The following is a 24,283-nucleotide window of genomic DNA, read 5'->3' on the forward strand; positions in this document are numbered from 1 at the left end:
CACCTGGGTTGGTTCCAGACTTACACTATTTTCTTAGCATTTTCAGAGTGTCCAAAATTTGGCAAATCCATAAGTTATTTTGAAGCCTTTTTTTTTGCACATTTTTTTTCAAGATCAGCAAATGGCTTCAGAGTTAAGACCAAATTCAACCACTTGCCAAGCTCTGAAATGTTGGCATAAAGTAGAGCAAATCTAGACCCAGGTGGAATTTCTCCTGAGTTTTATTTACATTGTAGGTGATGAAACACAACATTACCTACAAAGTAATTGCCAAATGAGCATGTTTGCATTCCTTAACAGCATGGAGCACATTCCCACTGATATATATTTTTTGCTGATTTAATGCTCTAGTGTGCCATGCAGGAATGCGTTAGAGCAGCTCTCATGAAGGCTATTAATGTGATTTTTCACGCAAAAGGTGAGTGGCAATCTGGAACTCCCTCCCCCAAAAAGGCCATGGATGCTGGATCAATTGAAATTTTCAAGACAGAGGTTGATAGATTTTTGTTGGGTAAGGGTATCAAAAGAGATACGAAGCAAAGGTGGGTAAATGGAGTTGAGGTACGGATCAGCCATTATCTAATAGAATGGAAACAGGCTCAAGGGGCTGGATGGCCTCTTCGTTTCCTGTTCCTATGAGCTGCTGAGCCTTTTGTGCGGAGTTAGAACGAAAGTGCAAGAATCCAGTGTGAATCTGGCTTAAGAGGTACAATCCCTAAGCAATTCCCATGGGACCCCTGACAGCCAAAACCACATGGAGGACATTGATCTGCCTCAGGTTAATCCATCAGAATCCATCTCTTGAAAGGTCCGGGGAGGAGGGTGTGGGAAGGCGGCCGCCTCTAAAGGATCACTTTTAACATTCTTAAAGAGGGACTCTTTAATAACACTGATACATTTAGCAGCACTGGTTAGCAGAGCCCCAACTATGCACTTAGAACTTTCCTCAATCCTGGCCAATGTTAGCCTGGAGGGAAAAATATAAATCAGCCTCCCCCTGCTGCTCGCTCCCCTGGTGGAATGTGATACGAGATTTCCAGCAGTATACAATAGCCATTAGGCTTGGCGCAAGGAATGGGAGAGGCAATTTCTAAAGTGAGACCCTATTCTTAAGTGCTTTGAGACGTCTTCTTGATGGGAAATGTAACCTATATGAAAAGTAAACTATATTGTAAATTGTATTGTGTTGACACGGCGTGGGAGACTGAGCAAGGTGGAAGATGGGCCAGGTTGTCGTGGGGTGAGAGGGGGTGGTGAGAAGCAGGAGGAAGGTGACCAATTAAACAGTCAGAATTTGGGATTTTGAAAGAGGAATGTTTAGAGAGTTCCACAGAATGAGGGGCAAAGTGGATGGAAGTTTATCAGCCAACTGTGGGGCGGAGGACGTGTAAATTAGTCTAAATGAGCACACCGAGCGGAGCTGTACGTTAAGGAACTTGACGCTCGATGTTCTGTTCCCCACAGCAGAGTGTGGGTGAGACTGAGGAATGCCTATAGCCCCAGTAAAGCATTAAAAACTTTCAATTTCCATCAGCTCGAGGCTGAGCTGAATTTACAGCTCTGGAACCACTCTGCTTTGACACTGGAGCCCAGCAGACAATAGCATATACAGCAGGGATCCTGGGGCGTAGAACCATCTTGTAGAACTGAGAAATGTTGCTTTTGGCTCAGGCTGAGAGAGTCTGTGGGGCGAAGTTTAGAGGTGCATGGAAAAGCCAGAAGTTGAGCGCACTAAGAGCTCTATGGTTTTAGTAAGCTAAATAAAAGCTGATTTCAGGTAAGTTGGGCCAAAGCTCTGCAACTCCCAAATAGTATTTGCAGTTTATGTTTTAAATGTACCTCGCGTGCCTGCACCTCATCGCATTCCCCTGGGGAAACGGTACATAAATCCTATGACACAAGATGAAGCAACTAACTCGAGGCGACTTTTCGTAACACATTTGGCATCTGTGCCAACCAATCGCCTCTGTTTCGACAAAATGTGAAATCGGGAAGCAAATGAACAAATGAGCAGTTTTACCGCTGAGACCCTCGAAGGCCGGTCAGTGCCTTTTTAAAAAAAAATTAGGATGAGCAGAATCTTGGAAAGTTCTTGATTTGGCCGTTCTTGTTGAAAATTGGGGAAAACCGTCTTCCATAATAGAGATGCATCTCCCAAAATCATGCATGGACTCAAGTTTTAAGATGATGCTTATAAGGCTGAGGCCAAGTGGAATTTGGGTTCCTGGGAGTGCGGGAATAATCCTTACCCGACACGTCCAGGAAGGTTTGAGCACGGCCGGTGCCAGCACTGCTGATTGCGATACATTCGTAGTATCCTTCATTCACAGCAGAAACACGAGGTATATCCAACTTCGCGCTGGTAGATTCTCTGTGAGAAAGAAAGTGAAACGAGGAGGTAAGAGGAGGGAAATTAGAACAATCTCCATCAGTGTAAGGATTCTTCATATAAACTCTGGGGGTGTAAAGGTTCTGTATATAATCTCTGGACATATAATGATTCCTTGTCTAATCTCAAACAGTGTAATAGTTTGTATGTAATATCTGGGATGTTTTGGCATTGTATGTAATCTCTGTGGGGTGTAACTGTTTTGTATGAAATCTGGGGGTGTTAATAATAATCATTAATTGTTATCGTTGATGGTTTTTATTATTAATGGTCTGTATGTAATTTCTGGCAGTGTAATGGCTTTGTATGTAATCTAGGGGTGTAATGGTTTTGTATAATAATTAGTAGTAGTAATGGTTATTATTAATAATGGTTGTGCTTGTAACCTCTTCGATGTAATGGTTTTGGCTAACCTTAGGCAGTGTAATGGTAAGTAGAAATTGTAGCACATTCTATAGTGATCTCTGAGTATAATACATTCAGCTCTCTGCACTTTGTGTTGAAATGAGTTAGAATTCCTGTAGAGTACAGATTCTGTCTGCTCATTAAGTTACACTAAGTTATGGGTGGTCTACAATTAGGTCAAATATAATTAAAATGTTGATGCCAAGCAGGTGTCCCACTTCACAATCTCTGCTTAGTTTTGTTTAAAAAAAGGTCAATTTCAATTAAATTAAACCTATACTTGACTGAGTAAAGTTTTGCCTTTGTGTGTTCAGGAAGGTGGTAATTACTCTGAAATTGTCCTTTACAACCCTGAACACTGTCCCACTAGGCATCATGCTCCCTATTTAATCTGCAGTATCATTGCAGATCTCTCTCCGAAGGCCTTGCGTTTTCATAACCTATTTCACACGTTCCATTCCCCCGCCGAGTGTGTTTTTTGTAGAATTCAGATCATTTTGTCTCAGAATTTAAGATCGTGTGGGTAAAAAAAAAGTCTTAAATGTCTTAATTTGGAAAATCTGTTCTTTTTAAGAAGTGCGGAAACTCCGGCTTCCAAATTAAGACTGAATTTAAGAGTTTCCCACAAATCGTACATTCCAAGACAAGAGGAAGAAGAATTCCGGCCCTGAAACTCTTGGGTACAATAAGGTGAGAAACACTCTACGAGACTGTAAGCGTTCGTACGTACTTGAAAACCTGATCGGCTCCGAGCTTGGCGCCACCTCTGCTGAAACGCAATGTGAAGGGAATGAGACTGTTGACGGTGCATAGGAGGGAGGCCGTCTGCAGGTAGTAGCCAGGAGTCCGGGCTGGCATTATGACCTCCGGAGCTCCTAGAGAAAAATATTGTGTTTGAATTTTAGTTTCATTTGGAGGCAGACCTGGCTCAGTCGGTAGCACACTCAACCTCTGAGTCAGAAGGTTGTGGGTTCAAGCCCCACGTCGGGTCTTTGAATTCACACTATCTATACCGACATTCCAATGCCAGCGCAGAGCATTCTCTGCACTGTTAGAGGTGCCGTTCTTCAAATGAGGTATTAAATCTGGATCCCGTCTGCCTGTTCAGGTGGACTTTAAAATTTCTCTCCATGTCCTGGCCAACAATTCCCCCAGATAAAGTGGTCATTCACTTCATGGATGTTTTATGGGACATTACATTTCAGAATCACTGTGCTTTACAGTTAAGGAGCATGCTTGCGATGTCGTCTTAACATGAAAGGCGCTGGATCAAATGCAAGAATTATTATGAATATTGCAAGGACGGCTGGAAATTCATAATGCGCTCTCTTTACATCTCTGCATGTGTACTGCAGCCTTCAGTTCCCTTTTCTGGTAATAATAATCCTTGCATTTGTTATAGAGCCTTATCACATTGTTGAGACATCTCAAAGCACTTCACAGAATATACTTCAAAGTGAATTGAACTGTATATTTTGGTGGGCGAAACGCAGCAGCCAATTGCACACAGCAGTATCCGAAAAGCAATTGTGGATTGAGTGACTAATTTTTTTTAGGGGATTAAAGAAAAGCAATTCCGCCAATCGACTAATAACCAGGTTCCTACTTACTGCTAGGTGAACAGAGGCGTGTGGAGTAAGAAAACTTGCCTAAGGTTTTGCCTCGCCCGGGAATCGAACTCAGGTCCTCTCGCTTGCGAGGCGAGCGTGCTAACCACTGAACTACAGGGCTCCAATTCTAAGGTGGATGCACATCAGTCACTGTGGGGAGGGAATCATTCCACTCAGCTCCTGTTGACCCTGCAAGCCAAAGCCCTAACGGGAAGGGTGGTCCTAGCTGGACAGGCAGCAGGAAAGCTTGCTGAACAGCAATATCAATGGCAAGCTATGCGGTTTTAGCTGGTTAACCTCCAGGAGTACCCCAACAAACATTCTAGGGTCCCCAAGCCTTGGCTCTTGCCAACCTGAGCCTAATAATTTCTGGATTTAGGATGTCCCTCCAGGGAGAGCATGCGCATCCAACTCCACCAACTATCTCTGGAATTTCCATGCGTAGATGGGATGCATGGAATTCTCAGTTTGGTTTGGATATGAGTCTGAAATGCTGAACTCTGTCCAGCAGCTTGAGACGTCCTCCCGAAGTGAAAGACGCTATACAAATGTAATCTTGTTGTTGTTGTTGAATACTCTTAAGCATAGTGATGGGCTTCCACATGTGTCAGACACCCGACTGATCAAAAACACAAAAAGCACAAGTTTTTGGTCCAACTGATTATCAATGGCAGAGAAGTAAAAGTCCATCGCAGATTACCACAGCAAGCACCTCCACTTCGTACCTGGGACAATACTGGAGTAGGAGACACTAGAGACTCGCTGGAAGAGATAGCCTTCCTTATCGTAGCCGGTCACTTTCAGGAAGAAGGCTTCCTCAGGTGGAATGAAGTCGGACACGTTTAAGATACTGTACGGCTTGCGGTCAGGAAAGTACTTCACGGGAAAGGTCTTCAAAGCGCTGCCGGATATACTGAGAAGGTCCACCTGGTCCACTCGTGCGGGCGGGGTGAGCCCTGTGGTGTTCAGCAGCAGGTATGTGGGTATACCTGTGGGCACAGAGAACAGGACACGCCTGTCAGGCATAGAGTACAACAGCTAAGTGGAGGCAATGAGAACCGACTGGCCTATTAAAACAAGAGCCCTTTACTTCCTATAGGAAGCACACTGTCATGGCCCTGTCTGGAGAGTTATTACTGAGGATTTATAGTCCAAATAATCCATAACTGCCGTCAGGTACAAGAACATTCTAGACTCCCTGGATGGCTATTTTGTTTTTAATATACATATATATATAAAAACATTTTTAAGGTCACATACAAACATTAAGTTATAAAACTATTGAAATGCGGTGAGCAGCTTTATTATGAAACATTAACCCTAAAATATGGGCTTGTACGTCAAATAAAATATTTCCAAGAATTACTGCTCAGTCTTACAAGCGTCCTCCTGTCTGCCGTTCACTTTTCTTCTCTTGCAATTGTGATTTTAACCTTGACTTTATTTCTGAGAAACACCTTGTAAGATGTTGCCCCAGTAATACCAGTAAGCTTAAAAGGCTTCTTCCTTGGTGTCCCTCTGAGTAAATTCTTGGCGTCTGTCCTGAAATTGCCCTTTCTCACCATGTCCTCTTGTCCTGCTCCCTTGGCCTCTGGTGGCTCAAAGGAGATAACTCACTGTTGGTGGAGTACGGGGATGAGCAGCTGTAACACACTGACCTTGAACGGGCCTGTTGGCGATATTCTTAAAGTCCATCGTTGGCTTTCTGGAAAATCCACCTCGGAAATCAATACTGCTGAGGCCTGTGATTCGAACTGAATGTCTTCCACCACTTGAGGTCTGAAAATACAACCTCATTGAAATGACTTGAGGACCACCATCATGTGCAAACACATAAATAATTATAATTCTTGTCGAGCCTTACCACATTGTCGAAGCATTTTATTGTTGAAGTGTTTCTCAGGGTTTACTAGAGTGAGGTAATGGTGTTTTTCTTTGTAGGCAACATTTCAACTTGGCTCAGTGCATAGCATTCTCCCCTTTGGTCATGGATTTAAGCCCCACATGGTCTCTCGGGTTCAAATCCCACAGCCCAGGGCTCAGGATAGTCCGACTCCAGGCCTCAGCACTGTGACATTTTCATTTTCTCAAATAGCAGAACATATTTCCGCATTTTGAGAAAATAGCTAACGCTGGGAGGCAACTGACCAATGGTGTTGTATCTGAAATAAAAGCCTGGGCTTCATTGGGAAGGTCTAATTTAACATTCAGCCTGAACACAGGCCTCCAGGCTTCTGATGTCAGTTCCAGTTTTAGGAATGCTGTAAAACCTGTGCTCTTAAAAGACATTAGTTTCCACACAGACAGCAGCATAAAACCACAGGGCTTCCGCTTCCTAAATTGTTCCAATGGATCCAACATCTAATTTTACTGTAACTTCTCCTCCCTCCCCCCCGCAAAATCATCTAACAAGCTCTCTGCAAATCTCTCTGTGGGGATGTGGATGTCTTTACTGGCCGGGGGTGGGGTGGTAGCACGAAGGGCCATGGATGCCAAATTGATTGGGAATGTTTATAATGAGGATAGATGGTTAGGAAGTAAGGGTGTCAGGGGATACGGAGAAGCAGCTGAATGGAATTAAAACATTTGCTGTGATCTAATAAAATGGCAGATTGTGCTCAACATGCAGAATGACGTTTAGCTGCCTGGGTCAGTCGCTAGTAATCTCGCCTCTGAGTCAGAAGGATGCAGGATCAAACTCCACATCGAGACTTTGAACTCACAGTCCAGGTTGACACTCGAGTACAGTGCTGGAGGAGGTGTATTGGATTATCAGAGGTGCCGTCCTTCAAATGAGACATTCATTAAACCAACGTCTCATCTGCCTATTCAGATGGATGTTAAAGATCCCATGGCACTATTCAATAAAGAGAAAGGTGTTTCTTCTGGGGTCCTGGCCATTAATCTCTTAAATAAAATTGAGCATTAATTTGATGGACATTGCCGTGCACAAATTGGATAATATGCTTGCCTACAAAAGTCACGGTCACAACGCTTTACAGCATATCCTATAAGCTCATTGAGTCATCCTCCCAACATGAAAGGCACTACATCAAATGCAAGTATTATTGTTCCATGTTCCCAACCTCTTTGACCTGGTTGAAGATCAGTTTGTTCAAATAGTCCAGTCATTTTCATTTGCTCTTCCTATCCCTCATCTGAGACAACCCCCGTGACTTTCCCCCCACCCGGCAAGAGAGGGTTGCACGTGTCTCACAAAGGCCTGGCGCTGGCCCAGCTCATTGCGCTTAAGCCACCTAATAATGGAATAATTATTCCTCCAGTTTTGTGAGGTGAGCTCATATGGTGCACTTTTTTTTAAAGGTTTTAAAGCTAAAAGAATGGAACACGTCAGCTTCGAGCTATGGTAATCGCAGAGAGACTCGAGGGATTAGCTCCATTCATATCAGATGTCTGGTAGCACTCTTGCCTCTGAGTCAGGAGCTTGTAGGTTTGAGCCCCCAAGTCGGGACATGAGCTCATAGTCTATACAGGAGCACTTCAGTGCAGTATTGAAAAGCATTGCATTGTTAGAGGTTCTGTCCTTTGGATGAGATGTTTAACCGAGGTCCCTTATACCTGCTCTTCAGATGGACATTTAAAGGACTCATGACACTGGTGTAATTTAAAAAGAGAAGGGAGATTCTTCCAGTGTCTTGGCCAACAATCCTACAGACACATTGCTCATTCACTTCATGGATGTTTGAGGAATAAATAATAATAATCCTTGTATTTGATATAGCACCTTATCATGTCTTCGAGATATCTCAACGCGCTTCACAGAATGTACTGTAAAGTGAATTGACTGTATTTTGTGGGTGAAATGCAGTAGACAATTACGCACAGCTGGGTCCCACAATGAGTCGTGCAATGAGTGACCAAATTATTATTCAGATTTTTTTTTGAAGGAATTATTACCCCCAGAAAAGGGCCAATTCAAGACAGGGTGAGCACAGGACCTGATCATGTGCAAGGAATTTGTTCAGGGCCTCCTGGAATTGCACAGTCATCTCACTGTGGCTCAGAACATTCACTCCATTTGTAATCAACTCTCATTCCGTCTCCTTCTTTGAGATATTTCTTTTTCGTAGAAGGAGCTTCACAAAATGTGAGTTGAACATTCCAAAGATAATAGTAGTCATAATCCTTACATTAGATACAGGGCCTTATCACGGCATTGAGATGTCTCAAACCGCTTCACAGAATATCCTGTTGAGTGGATTGACTGTATATTTTTATGAGTGAAATGCGACAGCCATTTGCGCACAGCATTGTCCCACGAAAAACAGTCGTGGATTGAGTGACCACATTTTTTTTCAGGTATTATTACCCCCAGAAAACGATCCGCCAATTAACTAACAACTGTGTTTCTACACACTGCTAGGTAAACAGAGGCACGTGTAACCAGAGTAAGGAAACTTGCCTAAAGTTTCGCATGGCCCGGGAATCAAATCCTCTCGATTATTACATTTTGAAGATAAGATGCTGAATGAACAACTCAGCGTGCAATTTGTTGCAAATTTACTTTTATCTGCCGTTTAGAGATACTGATCCGAGCAATTCTTGGCAAATGAGCTTTGTGTTTATCAGGACTGAGCCGTACTTGCTTGGCTCCAGCTCAGAGTCGCTCTGCCCACCACAGTCCCATTAAACCCCTAGGTTCTCTTTGATTTCTCTCGGGAAGCTGTTTCTGTTTAGATGTCTTTACCTACAAGAACGTGCTCGGAAACGTAAGCAGGGACACAACAAATGATTTAATTATAGGTGAATTCCAAGGACAAGGCTTAGGGGCTTTATGAAATTAAACCAAAATCAAAAGCAGCTGTTGAGAGCACAGCGTTACACTTTGATTAACCTTGGCAAAAAAGAACAATTAACTGGATGGAGTTACATTTTAATCTGTTGCCAGATTTCTGTTCGAAGAGACTAAATTTTGTCAATGTCTGAAAAATATTCCCAACATAAGTTTTGCAGTACGACTTATTTTAAATATGGTTCATAATTGGATCCAACAGTGAGGAAAGCCAGAGATAAGAACAGTTGTCTAAACTGTCTGAACCTTTGTTCAAAATGGCTTTTTAATGAAAAAATTACACAATTAAAGGCCCTGCGGATAGGTATTTGAGAATGAATTTGAATGCTAGGGACCATTGTCAGTAAAACAACCATTTGCATTTATATAGCGCCCTTCACAGCGTCTCATAGCACTTAACAGGGATGGAAAGATTGGCTGTTCGTATCTAAAGCGCCAGCTTTTCCTTCAACATTCGCTCTGTCCGGCACAACCAGTTGTTCTGACTCTGAGTCAGGTCTTTCCCGATCTGGAGTCGGCAAGACCATCCATTTGACCACACTAGTTATAGTTACCTCCCGGGATGAGCCGTACCTTCTGAATAGAGTGTTAATAGCGCAAAGGCAGTGTTGTCTGTTACGTGCAATTGTGCTTGCCACCATCAGAGGCAATGTCTTCAGATCCTACTCCCTAACCTATGGAACGCCCTATGTCTTAGCCCCCCCACCCACCCCACTTTCTGTCCTTGAGCTCACTGTAAAACCTATTCACTTACAAATTTGGCCCACAAAATATACAGTCTATTCAGTTTACAGTATATTCTGTGAAGTGCTTTAAGTTGTCTCGAAGACGTGATATCAAATGCAAAGATTATTATTAAAAATACAGTCACTTCATTTTACAGTGAATCCTGTAAATTTCTTTGAAACATACTTCTGACATGAAAGACGCTATATCAGATGTAAGTATTATCATTATCTGTTTGACCACATCTCTCCCTTCTCTCTTGCTCGGCATCTGACCCCATCCTTGTAAAGAGCTCTGAGACATTACCCTTCGTGGAGAGCATTATATAAATGCAGGCTGTTGTTGAAAACCCATTTCTCCCGCAGCCTCTTTGAATGAGGGAGGTACTGTATTTGTACTCTTAGTTCTCCTGCCCATTGTTGACTGCCGTCAGTGGATACGAAACAATAGTCAATGGTCTTACTCCAGTTCCTATTGGACTTTCCCAGCAGAGGGGGCACCAGTTATAGGCTCTCTTCCGAGAGAGCAGAGTCAGGCCTCTCTCGCTGCCAACCTGGCAAATACCTCGGAGCAAAGCAGAGTCAAAATTACACTAACTACATGCTTCTCAGCAGAAGGATGTTAGTGTATCTTCCCATTAACACTGCCTTCCTGTCAGCAGTCTTTTTATCTCTCCATAGCCCTAATGAGTATAATTGCCTGTGTCTTGTCATTAACTGGTATCCAAGTGCAATTAGTTACAAACTCCAGGGGCTGGGGGTGGTGAGGGGCGAGGGGGTGCATGGGGGGGCAAGAGGAAAAACTTTTGTTATTGAGTGATAAAGAAGAATGAAGAGCTTCATAAAGGGAAGCAGATAAAGAGGTGCTGACCACCCAGGCAAGCACGTCCCAGACATCGCATTTTAAGTTGGTTTGAGCTATGGACCACCTCTCTGTTGGTTTTACCTATAGACAGCATCCTCTCTGTTGGCAATCTCGCTGCCACTGATGGTATAACCATCAGGAGATAGGGCACATATCAGTGTACACTTTCTGTTGTAAACTTTCATGGATCCGAATTAATAATAATGCTTACATTTGATAGGCGCCTTATCACATCATCGAGCCACCCCAAACGTTTCATAGGATATACTGGTTGCCGCATTTCACTCCACAAAATACAGTTAATCCACTGAAATGTGAAGCACTTTGAGACGTCTCGATGAAGTATAGGGTGATATATCAAATGTAAATATTATTATTATAATACAGCTTTGTAAAATGATGTGAATGAGTATATTTTGCGACAGTCAATTTGCATTCAGAAGTGTCCCACAAACAGAATTCTCTTCAGTAAAAGGTGATCAGTGCTCAAGGTGAGAACATCAAGTCAGATGTTTTACCAGCACGATTATCCGTTTGCAGCACAGAAATTCCTGAGGACACTGGGCTATTAAATGAAGCTATTCCTCAGTAACAGAGGAGACGAGGACTCTAGCAACAACAGAGCCATCTGCGCTTTTAATAGCAAAGACTTACCTTGATGGTCCACCTCCCAGGCTCTGGATCCTTGATGTTAACCACCCTAGCAGAGTTTGCAATGTGTAAGAGCTCGACCAGGCCAGAGCCCTTCTTGATCAGCTTCCCTGCAGATGAGAAAACACAAAGCTCTGATCAATGAAAACCCAACACAGGTCAAATTGTCACTGCAGCGAATCTAAGGACACAATCAGTAAAGCCATGTCTTTAGTTGTTGTTTTTAGTGACCACTGCTATTTTTCTTTCTGCCCTTGGACTGAGCATAAAATATTTAGTGGCTGCCATGATGGAGGACCCAGGGCCACGCTTATCACACTTCCCACTCAGCTCCTTTTAACCCTTAACTTAACTTTTAACAAAGTCCAACAGACAGGGTGGTTCTAGCTTTCCAGACAATGCTCTCAATGGCAAGCTATGCTGTCTTAGTTATTTAGGCTCCAGCAGTATCCTAACGCATACTCCGGGGGTCCCCAAGCCTTGGCTCTCACCAACCTGCGCTTAGTCAAGCTCCACAACTGTTCAACACCAGCACCGAAGCATCACCCCGCCCTGAGTGTGCTGCATAATTAGGAAAGTAGGGTGTGACCCTCCAGGGAGACAGTGCACATACCATTTCAGACCTAGACATTTTCATGTGTAGTTGGCTTAGATATGTGGCACTCTCAGTCTGATTTGAATATTCTTAAGCATGGTAATGGTTCCCGTGGGTGTCAGACACTGGCTGATCAAAATAAAGATCACACTCATGGTATCAGCGCAGGATGTTTGCAAACCTGGCAAAGTATCACTTTGTACAAGTCATGGGGGTTCATTAATACTACTATGTAAATTAAAAAACTTACAGCCAGAGCTAAAGCTGTTGGTCAAAGTACTGATACAAGAAGATAGGCATATCCTTTGTCACTGGAAACTAGTGATTGTTTTCAGCTTAGAAAATAAAGGTTTGTTGTTACTGATGACAGTTGAGATCTACAATTTACTCTAGAATTATGGCTTGCAAAAGCCTTTCGCATGTTGGTGCAGCTCCCTAAAAGAACATCAAACCCTTGTCAAACGTTCAGTGCCTTGCATTGAGTGTGAGACCCTGTACCTACCACAGTGGGTTACATCTATGTGCTATTTGGAGCTATTCACTCCCTGACCTTTAACTGTGACCTTTGTAATGCACGGTTGTCGCTTTGCGTTCAAAGGTGCATTTTAATCAGTGTCACAGCTTGGAATTTGTTGAGTGCCAATGCAAAACCATTAGCAAATTGATCGCTTTAATTATCAGGGAAATAACTCCAATTGTTTTCATTGTAAAAAGTCCTACTGGAACCCAGAAAGCTGGAGGTTCCCATAGAACCAGATACATTGTTATTCATCAATGACTTTGCCCAATTCGCTTCATCTGTCAAATCCGGGCTCAGTCATGTGTGTGTGTGTGTGTGTGTGTGTGTGTGGAGAGAGAGAGAGAGAGTTCTGAGTCTAAATCTACAATCCAGTTTAAACAACCTGTTTATTTTACAAACAATTATAGTGGCATTAGTGAAACACATGCCGGCTAGTGAAAAAATTAAAACCATAGCTCTCCTCAGGGAACAAGCAGATCATCTGAACTCTGTGATTACGATCCAGAGATTTCCGTGTGGAAGTCAATTTCTGGTACTGGTTATATTTCCAATGAAAAGTACTGCTTTAGTTGACTATTGATTTTTATTCCTTTGTTGCGCTGCAGTTTAGTATGTGATGCTCAGCAAAATACAGGTTACCCCCTGGATGGGGAGTGTTGTCCACAACACAAAATTAATGCCTTGAGATGCTGACAAAGGGGTTGCTAATGATTTTTAAATCTATTGGCCATCACCACTTTATATCATTAACCTTTCTTGCTTCCCTTCAAGTCTCTGTAATGATGGGAGAATCCTACCTGTGGGATCCCGGAGCTCAATGAAAGGGGCCGGACCGCTGAGAGACACTGTGACCTCTTTCAGGCTGGGATCAAAGGGGATTTGCCAGGTGTTTTTGGCTCGGGTCAGGTGGTCTGTGGAGAGCAGGTGGACTTTGGATGCCTGGACAGCCTCTTTCACCCATTTCAAAACCTGCAAATGAAAAGAGGAACAAGATTAAGAACAACAATCCCCTGTAGAGAAAGTGGCAATGTGGGATTTACTGGGGAAAAAACATCCAGTGAATTTCAACATAAACTCTTTTTTTAAAAAAATCCAGTAGCCTTTCTCTTTCAGTTGTGCTCCTTGTTTATTAGCTAGCTGGATTGTCACTGCAATTTGATAGTTTTTTTTTAAAACATCTTCTTTTCACTGCATTAAGCACTGACTATTTCATTATCACAGATCAACACTAGCCAGTCTCACCCCTCAGATTCTTAGCCTGCAAAGCTCAACTCATGGCGAGCTAGTTACTGGCTGAACAAGCCAAGAAGGCAGAACAATGCAAAAAAATCTATCTTTTCTTATGTATTGTAGGTTTTGAAAATGTACAAGGCAAAGAGCAATCCAATTAATATCATGTGTAACTACCATCTAATATGTTCCCTCAAATTCTACTTCTGATTCCCTCCAGTAATAGCCAGCCCAGCTGAGTTTCAAGGAAAAGAATGACATTGGCTCTGTACCAGCAACGGTCTTCCACAGAGGAGAGGTAGCAGAGGAATTCCATTAGTGGACTGGCATTTAAACTGGTTATTAAATGCTCAAGATTGCAGTTCTCTGTTTGACATCAAAAAGCAGATAGGCTTATCCAGCATCTACTTTGTGGAGTCCTGTAGCACAGTGGTTAGAGCACTCGCTTTGCAAGCGAGAGACCTGAGTTCAATTCCAGACAGGGCGAAACCTTGGGCAAGTTTCCTTACTCCACACGCCTAATAATAATCCTCCAAAACCAAAAACAATAATAAATTGGTCATTTTCAATCAACGACTGTTTGTGGGACATTGCTGTGCGCAATTGGCTGCCGCGTTTGCCCACAAATATACAGTCAATTCACTTTACAGTGTGTTCTGTGAAGCGCTTTGGGACGTCCTCCCGACGTGAAAAGCGCTATATCAAATGCAAGGATTATTATTATTATTACTCAATCTACTGCAGTGTTTCATTGGTACATCTGAACAAGAATCATTTTAAATAGAGAGCTTTGGGATAGCACCTTGTGTGATAGACATGAGTTTCCAAAGACTACTGTTTAATTGCAGGAATTAGTCAGTATCCAACACAATGGGGAAGCCTCTTCCCTCCCCGATAAATGTGAATTTATTGGGGAGGGATCTACTTTGGCAAAAGACAACATTAAATAACATTCGACAGTGGCTTTCAAAAGGGAATTGGATAGGTACTTGAAAAGGAAAAATTTGCAGGGCTAGGGGTAAGACCGGTGGAGTGGGACCAGCTGGGTAGCTCTTTCAAAGAGCCGGCACATTAATATTCTATGATTCTAACATAAATAGGGGCAGATTATTAAGTATCAATTGTTTGTGCCATATGCCCAGAACAATTTCTTCCACTGTCTCCCTAAAAGCTCTGAACAACTGCCCTAAACACCAGAAACTGGTCCCAGGCCATTTCTTATATCCTTTTGGTGTGGTGCACCAGACCAACATGCAGTGGATATTTGATGCAATTGCAATCCATGGACACTGATGGGCTAACTCAGACCCACTTTCCCAGCAGAGGGGGATGTGTATTTTGTGGGTGAATATAGGAGTCAATATTGCACACAACAGCATCTTACAAACAGCTATGAATTAAATGATCAATTTTATCTGATGTATTGTTAGCCAGGACATCGGGAGAAATTCCACCTGAACAGGTAGACAAGATCTTGTTTAAAACGTCTCATCTGTAGAATGGCACTTCCAGTAATGCAGCACTCCCCAAGCACTGCACTGGAGTGTCAGCCTACACTACGCAAGTTCAAAGTCCTGACGCGGGGCTTAAACCCACATCATTCTGACTCAGAGTTGAAGGTGCGATCAACTGAGCCAGGCTGACACACAATAAAAGGAGGACAATGCAGTACTAAAGTCCTAATGTAGGGCTTAAGCCACGACCTTCTATCTCAGAGGCAGGAGTGTTAACAACTGAGCCAAACTGAGCTGAGTTTAACTTCTTTTTTTCAAACTGAAATTTCCCAGCAGCGTCCCGGTTCAAGTGCCAGAACTGAGCATCTGTTTTTAATCATCATCGAAATATCCCCAACCCCAAAAATGCACCATCGTTTACACCGATTCCCAAATGGGCTGGATGGAGTTTTGCTACATTTACTCCATTCTTTTGTAATTTCTTCTGCCATCTCCCAAAGAGTTCTGAACAACTGCCCATAACCACTAGAAACTGGTCTCAGGCCATTTCTTACATTTCTTTTATGTGGTCAACCAGACCAACAGACAGTGGATCTGCGACTGAATCGCAACCAATACACAATCCTTGTGCTTGGATACTAATGGGCTGACTGGGACTTGTTAGGTCTTTCTTTGCTTCCAGAAATTCAGATCAAACCAAGTGGAACAAAAGGGACTATTTATTTGAAGGAGAACCAGTGCCACTTTAAAATGAATCCATATAGCTATCATTTTCCCACATTACTGATTCAGAATGCAGCCAGAGGTAAACATTGACAGCACCAGGTCAAGTGGTGGGTCACTACTGTGCGCAAACTGGCTTTCCGCCCACAAAATACAGTCAATACACTTTACGGTATAACCTGTGGAGCACTTGGAGACATCTCGATGACATGTTAAGGCATTATATCGAATGCAAGGATTATTATTATTATTGTGAGAAAGTGACATGTATCACATCAATGCAATTAGTAGAGTTTACATTTACAGAGCAGCTTTCAGATGGGAGGACGTCTTAAAGAGCTTACATCACCAATTGTGGCAGTGCTCTTTTAAAGGCCACAATAAGATATGCGGGAGTTGTATATAGCAAGATACTCAATGGATATGGAGGGATGGTGGGCAGGCAGAAAGCAGGGAACAGAAATCAGTGGCTTGCCACTACAAAGCCATTGTGACGTAAATTACAAGTTAAAAACAAATGCTGTATTTTAGTAGTCAACTGATATCAAGGGATTAAAGACCAAAGATCAACAAGGATGATATTGTTTCTGTCTATTACATGATATAAATGTGTAAAATGAACTATATGAACCAGCCAAGCCCTGCAATTATGTGCTACAATTGGCTAACATTTTACTGAAGGAGCCGTTTAGTTTGGGCTTTCATTCAGCTTCCCAGATGAGTTTTGAATGAGCCCCACACCTCTCCACTACAGAATAGAGATAAACATGGGTTTGCCTCTTCTCTTCCTGTTTTATCATGAACTCAAAAGCAGAGGATGCTGTGCCCTGTGCAATTACTGGTCACCGGTGGTCGTCCTCTCTTTGAAGTCCTTGGCTTTTTGGCACTATTCAGAACAGATCAGTTTGAAGTCCAGAAATCTACCACTCAGCATAGAAACTAGCCATTCAGACTCTGTAATTGGCTGGTCCAGTTTAAGCAATATACCCCCAAATCCAGTTCACCCTCAAGGCAAGTCAATGAAGGTTTGGATATACAATGCATACAATTTACATTTAATTTACATTGATATAATTCCTTTCACATCAGGAAGCCATCTTAATAAATTCTAGAATCCTTAATAAAGTCGAGAATCCTTAATTAGGGATGTCGTAGTGGGGTGCTTCGATGACCATAACATGATTAGGCAGAGTCAACATGGCTTTACAAAAAAGGAAGTCATGCTTAACAAATCTTTTAGAATTCTTTGAGGATGTCACTAGCAGGTTAGATAAGGGGGAACCAGTAAATGTAGTGTATTTAGATTTTTAGAAGGCATTCAACAAGGTGCCACATAAAAGGCTGCTACACAAGATTGGGGCCCATGGAATTAAAGACAATATATTAGCATGGATCAAAGAGTGGCTAACAGGAAGAAAACAGAGAGTAGGGATAAACGGGTCCTTCTCAGATTGGCAAGATGCGCTTAGTGGAGTGGCAAGGATCAGTGATTGGGCCTCAATTATTTACGGTCTATATCAATGATTTAGATGAGGAAATAGAACTTAAAATATCTACATTCGGGGATGATACTAAGCTAGGTGGGAGAGTAAGCTCTGAGGATAACAAAAAGATTGCAAAGAGATATAGATAGGGTAGGTGAGTGGGCAAGAAGGTGGCAGATGGAATTTAATGTGGGTAAGTGTGAAGTTATTCACCTAGGTAGTAAAAACAGAAAAACAGATTACTTTCTAGAGGGGGAGAGATTAGATAGTGTTAGTGTTCAGAAGGATTTGGGTGTCCTTGTACACCAGTCACAAAAAGTTAATATGCAGGTACAGCAAGCAACTAGGAAGGCTCAAGGCATTTTGGCGTTTATTGCAAAAGGGTTAGAATACAAGAGTAGGGAAGACTCGATGCAACTGAATAGGGCCTTGGTGAGACCATACCTGGAATATTGTGTGTAGTTTTGGTCTCCTTATTTATAAAACGACATACTTGTCTTAAAGGGGATGCAGAGTAGATTCACTATGTTAGTTTCTGGGATGAGGGGGTTGACCTATGAGGTTAGGTTGAGTCAACTAGACCTATATTCTCTAGAATATAGAAGAATTAGGGGTGATCTTATAGAAACATATAAGATTTTTATGGGGCTTGACAAGAGTAGACACTGTGAGACTGTTTCCCCTGGTAGGAGAATCTATAACTAGTGGTCACAGTCTTAAGATTAAGGGTCAGCCTTTTCAAACAGACTTGAGGAAACAATTCTTCACTCAGAGGGTAGTAAATTTATGGAATTCTCTACCCCAGAAGGCTCAGTCCTTGAACATATTCAAGACTGAGATTGATAAATTTCTAAAGGATAGAAGGATTAAGGGATATGGGGAAAGTCAGATATGGGGCAGATGGAGTTAGGTTAGAAGATCAGCCTTGATCTTATTGAATGGCAGGGCAGGCTCGAGGGGCCAAATGGCCTACTCCTGCTCCTAATTCCTATGTTCCGATGTTAATGCACTTGACACTGCTGGCTAGGCCATCCAAGGTGAATATGGAGCCGAAGGGGTGGGGAGGTGGAAAGATAACCGAAAACACAGTCAAAAGGTAGATCTTGGAACAGGCTTTGAAAGAGTGGAGAGAGCAAGAGAGCCGCAGTGACTTCAGGATGGAGTTCCAGAAAGTGGGGCAGAATGGTTCTAATATTCATTTGGATATGGTATATGATATGATACACCATGGATGCAGGCAATCAAAGATCAATAAATAACCGTCACCTGATACAACGCTAATAACGACAAAACACCTCAAAAGTGCTTCACAGGTAATTGCTGTAAACTTAATATGACTTTAAGTACTCCGAGACACAGTTCGGCGTGAAAGGTGCTACATAAATGCAAGTTGTTGTTGTTATGATTGCATTGAGGGGGGGGGGGGGGGAGACATTTCACCTGGATCTAGATTTACCCTTTTTTCTTAGGGTTTCAGAATATGCAGAACTTGACTGAATTCAGTGTGAAGTTTGAAACCAGTTTTCTATTATTATTATTATTACTATTATAATTCAGTCTCTTATTTAAGAAGAAATGTGATGCATACATGAGGGAGAAGGGAATAGAGGAGGGATATAGGAGAGGAGAAAAGGAAGGTGGACGCTCATGCAGGGTATAAACACCTGCACAATCTCAGTGGTGTTTTCATGCTGTAACATTCTATGTAATTCTATAAAATTACGCAGTTTATTACTATAGTTCATGAATAAATGACTTGCAAAGGAAATAGCAATGGAAGCTCTCAACACCGATCACTTCAGTTGGCTTCTACACCCAAGAATTCAACCTACGTGAATGAGCCAGCAAGCTGATTATCTGGTAAGCACGGTTTGCATGTTGACAGGAGACAGATATTGCCTCAAATCGTTCCTCCAGCTGGGTGTGTTGCAAAATAATCACATCAGAAAGGAGAACACAAAAAAGCCATGAGGAACAGTCACGCACAATAATTCAACTCCCTCACTGCTTGTGGTTCAAGGGTTCAGATACCAGACACAGTGTCATGAAATTTTTGCTGTTTGGTGTCTGACATCCACAATGTTTGGTATTTGTGAAAAATGCACATTACACACCATAGGGAAAGTATTTCAAACAGCAAATTAATTTGCGCATCAGGAGAATAAAATGCATGTTCCTTGAGATGCGCAGATAGCCGGATGTTGTATATTAAAAAGGAACGGAGAGGCAGAGCATGTGTCGCTATTATTCTGGCGCTGATTAGTTCGCTATGAAATGGTTGCAAAGCATTGCTAAGAATGTGCAGTTCATATAAGTACCACAAATGTTACAGATGTCCAGGTCTTGAGGAAGGTGACTCAAAGGAGACTTCATAAAGATGTGTAAAATTTTGAAAATTTAAACCCAGAACAATAATTTAGAAAAAACAAGAAAGTTCAAAAGTTGCTAATATATTACTCAGGACATAAGCCAGGGTATATAGGTGCATTTGAATAAATAGCACAGTTTCTAGGAGGCTTGCTCTCCAAATGAAGCAAACGATGGGTAGAAGAAAGTCCTTTACCCACATTTGGAGGTCAATCCACTGCAGATAGTCACTTGTTATATTTGGGTAAAAGTTTCCAAGTTTCCCACAACGGCAGCACTTCTTACAGAAATCCGAACTTCGCAAACCGAGAGCTTCAGGAAATAGTAGAGACAATTAGAAGTGGAGAAGACAAAGAAAACAGAAATTGAAATGCAAAGGAATGGCATTCTAAATTGTTCTAGTCTAGCAAGGCTTTAAATCAGGGCTGCAAGTTGAGTGTTGGCATCTGTTTTGTGCCTGTTTGCATTTGCTGCTTATCGTTCATAAAACTTTTAAAGGAACAAAATGGAGTGCCCTAGCGCATTGATTAGAGCACTCGACTCGCAAGCGAGAGGACCAGGGTTCAATTCCCGGGCGGGGCGAAACCTTAGCCAAGTTTCCTTACTCGATACTCCTCATACCCAGCAGTAAGTAGGAACCCGGTTGCTAGTTGATTGGTGGATTGTTTTCCGGGGGTAATAATCCCTCAAAAAATGTTTTGGTCACTCTGTCCATGACTGTTTGTGGGACACTGCTATGCACAATTGACTGTCGTGTTTTTCTCACAAACCATACAGTCAATTCTGTGAAGCACTTTTAGATGTCAAATGCAAGGATTATTATTATTAAAATACACAGATTTGAGTAGTTTTGTTCACGGCGCAGTGAACTGGAAGCTTTAGACCTTGAATTAATCACTTGCAAACATCAGCAAACGCGGACACAAGCTTCTACAGCAAAATAAGTCAGATCCAATCTGTGGTTCTTCTCAGTGTTACCTCAGGCAACATAGCCGAGTAAATAGACCATGGTGAGCTTTAGCACATACATCTGGCACCAGCTATCTGAACCACTGACTGACTGACTGCTCCTTGGAGAATGGGCTATTGCAACAGGCTCTGAAATGTCGCCTTTTCTCTATATCCACAGGAAGGAGAGGATTGGCTGCTTTGTGTCAGATTTAGAGCCATTGCTCTCAAAATGCAGTGTGGGTTGGCCACATGTTCATGTTTCATTATAAACCTCGGCATGTGGCAACACATGCCTCTGTTTACCTAGCAGTAAATAGGATCCTGGTTGTTAGTTGAGTCGCGGATCGCTTTTCTGGGGCTAATAAACCCTCAAAAAAAATGTGGTCTCTCAATCCACGACTATTTTTGGGACACTGCTCTGTGCAATTGGCTGCCGTGTTTCACCCACAAAAATATACAGTTCAATTCAATTTACAGTATATTCTGTGAAGCACTTTGGGATGTCTCAATGATAAGGCGCTATGATAAATGTAAGGATTATTATGATATATTAGCAGAGACACCTGCAAAATACAGTCACTGCACTTTACAGTATCGAATGCAATGATTACTATTATTCAAATAGTTCCAGATTTAATCAGCATTGCAGTGCTCCTCCTCCAACCCCCAAACACTGCTCTGGAATGTCAGACCAGACTATGAGCTCAGAATCCACAATCTCCCAGCTATCAACTGAGCCAAGCTGTGAAGATTAGACTTGCTAATATTCAGTAATGTAATGTTTTATTGTGAGGTAATAGTGCAATGGAGTCCTGTGGTTCCACTGCTTCAAATATAACCTTTAAATTTTAGCGAGCACTCCATCCCTCTTCCCTCTCACTGCCCTCCCACCCGCTCCCCCCCAATACTTGATGTCAGTCACTCCCGTCATGTCTCTCTCCCCAATTCCCATGAACTAGACCACAACTGTCGCCAGGATTACATTTACAAGCCTGACAGTGACTGACTCAAGACATTGGCTCAGGCGGAGTTGCTGTAGCTTGAAGCTGAAATTCCTCCTGTGGATGTTCCCCCTCCCACCCCCGACAAGAAAGGCGCTGGATAAAAACAATTTGTTGTTGTCGTGTCTTCCAACACATTAGATATCATTCTCTTTCGAGAGTAATATGCACACAATTTTCTCTTGTTGAAGGTTGAAAAACATTCAATGCTGAAAGCGGAAGCCAGCCTTGTCACAAAGCATATATGTTTAATTTTTGCAAGGAAAGTTCTACGGTCAATTGCGATCTTGAGATGTTTCCAAATTTGCATTCACAAAGTCCGATACTAAGCGGGTGAGCATTTGGCTGCATGTATTTGGTACTGAGGGGGTGACCAAGAAATCCACAGTGGTTAGATTAAAAGCCACAGGATCAGCGGGGGATACTCCCACACAATCCTGGGTTTCCCACAAAAGAGGTGAAGTTTGCTCAAGTGGCTCATTTGAACCGAAATGTGTGAAGTTACAGCATAAGTAAAATGGCAAATCTTTTGGCACTGTGTTGCTGGTTTCATTTTTGCCACACTGTACTAACCTGCCAAATAAAAATTGGTCATTAATGACCATGTTTATATATTTTTTAATAATCCGTCATTAACTTTGTGGCTGTTTGTGGGATGTTGCTGTGCACAAATTGGTTGTTGAGATTACCTGCAAAATGCCCAGTCACTACCCTTTACAGTATATCCTGTGAAGCACTTTGAGATGTCATCCCCACTGGAAAAGACTCAATACCAAAATTTCAAGGACTTTTATGATTTTAACAGAACACCTTATAATCAAGAACAACTTTCTGAGATGGAGATAGAGTCCTGTTAGATTGAAACTTTCTTTTGAGCTCTGGATTCAGGCTCTTTGTAAGACGAACTCAGGGAAATTAGCAGCCTCACAGGAGGCCAATACCATTGTGTGCTAATGTACAAACAAATACTTAGACACTTTTATCCAAAACAAAGCAAGGATGATGTAGATTGAAATCCTGAATTAAACTGCCCCCTTCTCTAAAGCGAGCAAGAATTCACCAACAAAACACAATTACATCATTTTACAGTAAATCCTGTGAAGCGCTTTGAGACGTCCTCCCCATTGTATCAAATGTAACTTTTTCTTTTATGACCGAGAAAAGCAGCCTACCCTCAATCCCCAGGTAAAGTTATTCCGCATTGCTAATCATGCACAGTGCAGCCGAAACTATAGTATGTCAAGGAAGCATTATCAGTCCGTGTTAAACTGAGGCTATGTTTATATGTTGGATGGGGAAGTGCTGTTCAACTTAGAGGTCACATTTTTTTTTGGGTTCACTTAGCTCTCTCATCTGCTGAGTAAATAAACTGAGAAATTGGCCGATTAACAAACAGGCTCTTGCTGACGACAAATTCCGCTCCTCAAACCCCACATGAAGGGCAGAGCATTACTAGACTTGATATGCGGATCTGCATTTGCTCTGCCACTCTAAGGGGCACAGCGGAGACAAACAGCCACAAAGTTAATTTATAAATTTAGTCATTAATGACCAATTTTTATTTGATCTGTTCCTAAAGCTGTAGCAATAATGAAACCACCAACACGATGCCAACAGATTTGCTGTTGTGCTTGGGCCGTAACTTCACAAACTTTAATTCAAATGAGACCCACAAGAAAATTTCTGAGGTGTAAGGAGTGGGCACTTTGCCTCTTTGCTCTATTTCACCTTTGGAATAATAATAATAATCCTTGCATTTGATATAGTGCCTTATCACGTCGTTGAAACGTCTCAAAGTGCTTCCCAGAATAAACTGTAAAGTGGATTGACTGTGTATTTCTGTGGCCGAAACACGGCAGCCAATTGTGCACAGCAGTGTCCCACAAACAGTCATGGATTGAGTGACCAAATTTTTTTTTGGAGGGCTTTGGAATCGAGCAAGGGTTTAAAGGTGAGTGGCTCCTTTCAGGCCCCAGACAAAAGGTTACCTCATCCAGTGGCACATTACATCGCACAGTGGAGGAGGGATGGAAATCAATTCAGACGCCTGCCTCAAGACTAGACTGTGAAACTCCCTGCTGGTAAGGTCAGGCAAGGAATGCGTGCAAAAACCTGGAAAATCCATGGAGCATGTTCTCATTCCCATTTGTTTATCCAGGTCAAATGCGGGTCTCTCAGCTAACTCTTCTACACTTTGTCTGTATGCTCTGGCTGTTTAACCCCATAATTACTTGCTTTTGCTCCACTATTAAAATGCCTAATAGGAAGGTTGCCCTAATAACAGCTGCTCAGTGTGGATCCACTTGGAAAGCACTTGAAAATTCAACCAAAACAAGCCTCAATATTTTTCTTGGAACGCAAGTGTCCTATAATTTATACACCATTTTTACTTACATTAGTGAGACTCATTCCATCATAGCTTAGTTTAAAAAAACTAAAATAACATCAACAGATTGGGTTAAAGTAGAGTTCATTGTTTCCAAAACAAGTAGTGGTTAAG

General features: G+C 42.2%; 1 protein-coding gene across 1 annotated transcript in view; it reads right to left on the bottom strand.

The window, feature by feature from the left end:
- hmcn1 (hemicentin 1) overlaps window positions 1–24,283 on the bottom strand; it is a 162,635-nt gene that overhangs the window by 111,154 nt on the left and 27,198 nt on the right. The window contains 6 exon segments of the mRNA XM_007895691.2: window positions 2,250–2,371; window positions 3,525–3,669; window positions 5,130–5,393; window positions 6,063–6,183; window positions 11,462–11,568; window positions 13,371–13,542. Coding sequence (XP_007893882.2) covers window positions 2,250–2,371; window positions 3,525–3,669; window positions 5,130–5,393; window positions 6,063–6,183; window positions 11,462–11,568; window positions 13,371–13,542 — 931 coding nt within the window.

This window comes from Callorhinchus milii, unplaced genomic scaffold (genome assembly GCF_018977255.1).
Source record: "Callorhinchus milii isolate IMCB2004 unplaced genomic scaffold, IMCB_Cmil_1.0 Scaffold5, whole genome shotgun sequence".
Lineage (NCBI taxonomy): Eukaryota > Metazoa > Chordata > Chondrichthyes > Chimaeriformes > Callorhinchidae > Callorhinchus > Callorhinchus milii.